The sequence below is a fragment of the Eschrichtius robustus genome, chromosome X (assembly GCF_028021215.1).
Source record: "Eschrichtius robustus isolate mEscRob2 chromosome X, mEscRob2.pri, whole genome shotgun sequence".
In the NCBI taxonomy this organism is placed as follows: domain Eukaryota; kingdom Metazoa; phylum Chordata; class Mammalia; order Artiodactyla; family Eschrichtiidae; genus Eschrichtius; species Eschrichtius robustus.
In genome coordinates this window covers 133860404-133863667 of record NC_090845.1, presented here as the reverse complement: position 1 = coordinate 133863667, position 3264 = coordinate 133860404, and the positions used below count along the sequence as shown (strand labels likewise).

Sequence of the window (3264 nt, the reverse complement as noted above, 5' to 3'; positions counted from 1 at the left end):
TTAAATAATTTTTCTTGATTTTCTTTACAGTAGCAGTCTTAACTTGGGAATCAAGACTCTGCCTTCATGCAACCGTGGACAGTTCTCGAAGCATATTGGTTTTATCACTAAAGAGCTGGATATCCAGAGCTTGAAGAGGCTCTAGGATAAAACTAACACTTGAAACAGGATCATTCTACATAGAGAACTAAAGAACTATTTCTTTGGTGTTGTCTCCAGAGGTGGACTGGCCAACAGATTGATTGTCGATAATTCAGGATATGTGTATTTTATTTATAGAGAAATCATGGCTGCTCTAATGGTACATGGTTTTGTCCAAATATGGAACATGCAGACTGGGATAACTGAACTAGATGAAGCATGCATTGAAATAGTGGAAAAAGGGAGGAACGTTACGTTGGTCATCTCCCTTGCTAATGGAGAATACACAGCATTTCATTTAAGTAATAATATTAAAAACATAGTCCTTAGACCCTATGGAGAAGACCAAAATTATCTGCATTTAACTTTCCAAACTAATGACTTACTGTTTATTGAAAGATTATCCTCCAGAGATGCCAAAAACTTGAAGATGTTCCTGAATAGATTCCATCAAAATCATCTTCAACCACCCGTAAGACCTGATAGGGATGGGAGTATCTTTGCCAGTACAACAATAGAGAAGGTAGGTGAGGGGACATCGTTTTGTAACACGTCAAGTAGTCAACCTTTTGAGAAAGAAAGAAATGAAACACCTGATGATATGAAGATGGCTTTGTTTGCATCAGAATCACTAAGCTTTACCTGTGACGGGTTATTAGAAAATAGATATGGGAAGAGGAAAAGGAAGCCATCATCTGGCTCAGAGATGAATAAGAGCTTCCTGCAAGAGAATACCTTTGTGAGAAGAAAGAAGTCAAAGATGAACACCTTGAGATGTGTAAGCCACAATAAGAAAAAATTAAGGTTAGAACGGAATAATAAATTGAAACTTGGACCTTCATTCAAGATCGATTCTACTGGAAACTCTTATTACCTAGATGTCACTGATCTTCTCCAAAGACTGTCTGAGAAAATATATTTAGCATTTCTCTTAGGATCAGGGTATGGTGAAAGTGACCCAGACTGGCAGAAACTCAAAACGATCTTTGAATTTTACCCACAGAAACTGTGGCAGGGCCTCCCCAATTTGGGAAACAGCTGCTATATCAACTCAGTTTTACAGTCCTTATTTTCTGTGCCATCTTTTGCTGATGATTTACTCAAGCTGGGCTTCTCACGGGATAAAATTCCCCTTGATGCACTTAGCATATGCTTGGTACGGCTGCTTGTTTTGAAAGATACTTATAACATAAAAATCAAGGAGGAGTTACTTGTGAATATTAAAAAAGCCATTTCAGCAGTTGCAGAGATATTCTCTGACAACGTGGAGAACGATGCGCATGAGTTTTTAGGTCACTGTTTAGACCAGGTGAAACAAAACGTGGGAAAATTAACCACAATTGGGAAGACTAAAATTGAATCTGAAGAAGGAAATTCACCTCAACAGGTTTCTGCTGGTAGTGCTGACACCAAGGGTCTCATTTGCCCTGTCCTGAACAATTTTAATTTCGAGTTGCTGCACTCAATTATTTGCAAAGCCTGTGGGCATGTTGTTCATAAGACAGAGCTCAATGATTCTCTCTCCGTAAATCTTCCCCAGGGAAAACAAGCACTTCCCTTGTCTGTTCAGTCGAGTTTTGATCTTTTCTTTGAAGGAGAAGAACTTGAGTATAAATGTGAAAAGTGTAACCACAGGAGTTCTACTGCAGTGCATAAATTCAGTAGGCTACCCAGGGTCCTCATTGTTCATCTTAAACGCTATAAATTTAATGAGTTTTGGTCCTTAAAGAAAGATGACCGCAAAGTCATTATTAACAAATACTTAAAGTTATCCTCCCATTGCAATGAAACCACCAAACCGCCGCTTCCCTTAAGCAAGAATGCACCTCTTAGGGCTTCCCAAGTCTTTAAAGTCTTTCAAAAGATGAATTCTGAAACCGTCAGTTCATCGACAGCTTCAACAAAGCAGACCTCGGAATCCAAGGATCCTTTGGCTCCACACATTAGATCAGACAAAGAGTCTGAACCACAAAAACGCCAGACTCTTCATAAAGGTTCAAGAGGAGTACGGCAGCAAAAAGACCTGGGAAAATATTCTAAACTAGATATAATAGAGTCCACATTGGTAAACACAGGACATGGAGCAGCCATTGCAAGAGAGCTGTTAGCAGTAGGCCTAATGATGAATCTGGAAGACAGCTCCCTTTCTCTGAAAGGTCTACCCACCAGCAGCAGCCCAGATACATGTTACAAAGGGCCTGAAAATCCAAAACTAAAGAAATACAAGAGAACCAATATGTCTGCAGATTTTGAGAGCGTGGCCGAGACCACCGAAGAATTTTGTAAAGATAAAAAAAACAGAATGGCAGAAGAATCTTGCCAAGTGCCCGAAGACACCCAACCTTATGAGGGCATGAGACTCTGTGAACAAGACCTTTGGCTGGCACTGCTTCGAAGACTTCCCAAGCCAGATACCCAGTGGTACACAGAGAAATGCAGAAGACCTACGGAATTAAGTTTCCAGGGAGCCAAGGTGAATTCCCTAGGTGCGTTGGGTTCCAATGAAGACCCTGGAAACAAGGGCTCTTCAGATGTGGAACCGGTAGACATCTCTACCGACATACCAAAAAGAGAAGCCAAGATGGGAGATAGTCATGACTATCGGCTCATCGGTGTTATCAGCCATCTTGGAAAAAAAAGGCTCTCTGGGCATTATATCAGCGATGCCTACAACTTTGAGAGGCGAGAGTGGTTGACTTATAGCGACCTACAAGTATCAAGTATCCAGGAGGCCCCAATGCAGGAGGCTAGGCTTTGCACTGGCTACATCTTCTTTTACATGCACAATGAGATCTTTGAAGAGCTGTTGGGAAGGGAATAGAACTCCCAGCCTCATAGCACAGAGGCAGGAGTAGTAAAAGAAGTAGACTCAGAAGTAGTAAAAGAACACCCCTCATCAGATTCATCCGCTTGATGGCCTCTTTGACTCCATGGCAGGAAATTTGCTCAATGCCAAAGGAGCTATATACCGTCAAGTTTAAACCTTGAGGATGGGGAAGTTGACTTGCCCTCAAGAAATTGAACACCTTTTCCTGTATGCTAGCAAACTGTTCTTGGTGATCTAAGCCCACCGTGCCATGTTGCTCTTTTTAGAGGGGCACTTGCATTGCCTAAAAGGAACAT

General features: G+C 41.3%; 1 protein-coding gene across 1 annotated transcript; it reads left to right on the top strand.

Moving 5' to 3' along the window:
• Positions 1-286: 286 nt before the first annotated feature.
• LOC137757151 (ubiquitin carboxyl-terminal hydrolase 26-like) lies at positions 287-2962 on the top strand. Its single transcript, XM_068533779.1, has one exon. The coding sequence runs from the start codon at positions 287-289 to the stop codon at positions 2960-2962; it is 2676 nt and encodes an 891-aa protein (XP_068389880.1).
• The last annotated feature ends 302 nt before the right edge of the window (positions 2963-3264 follow it).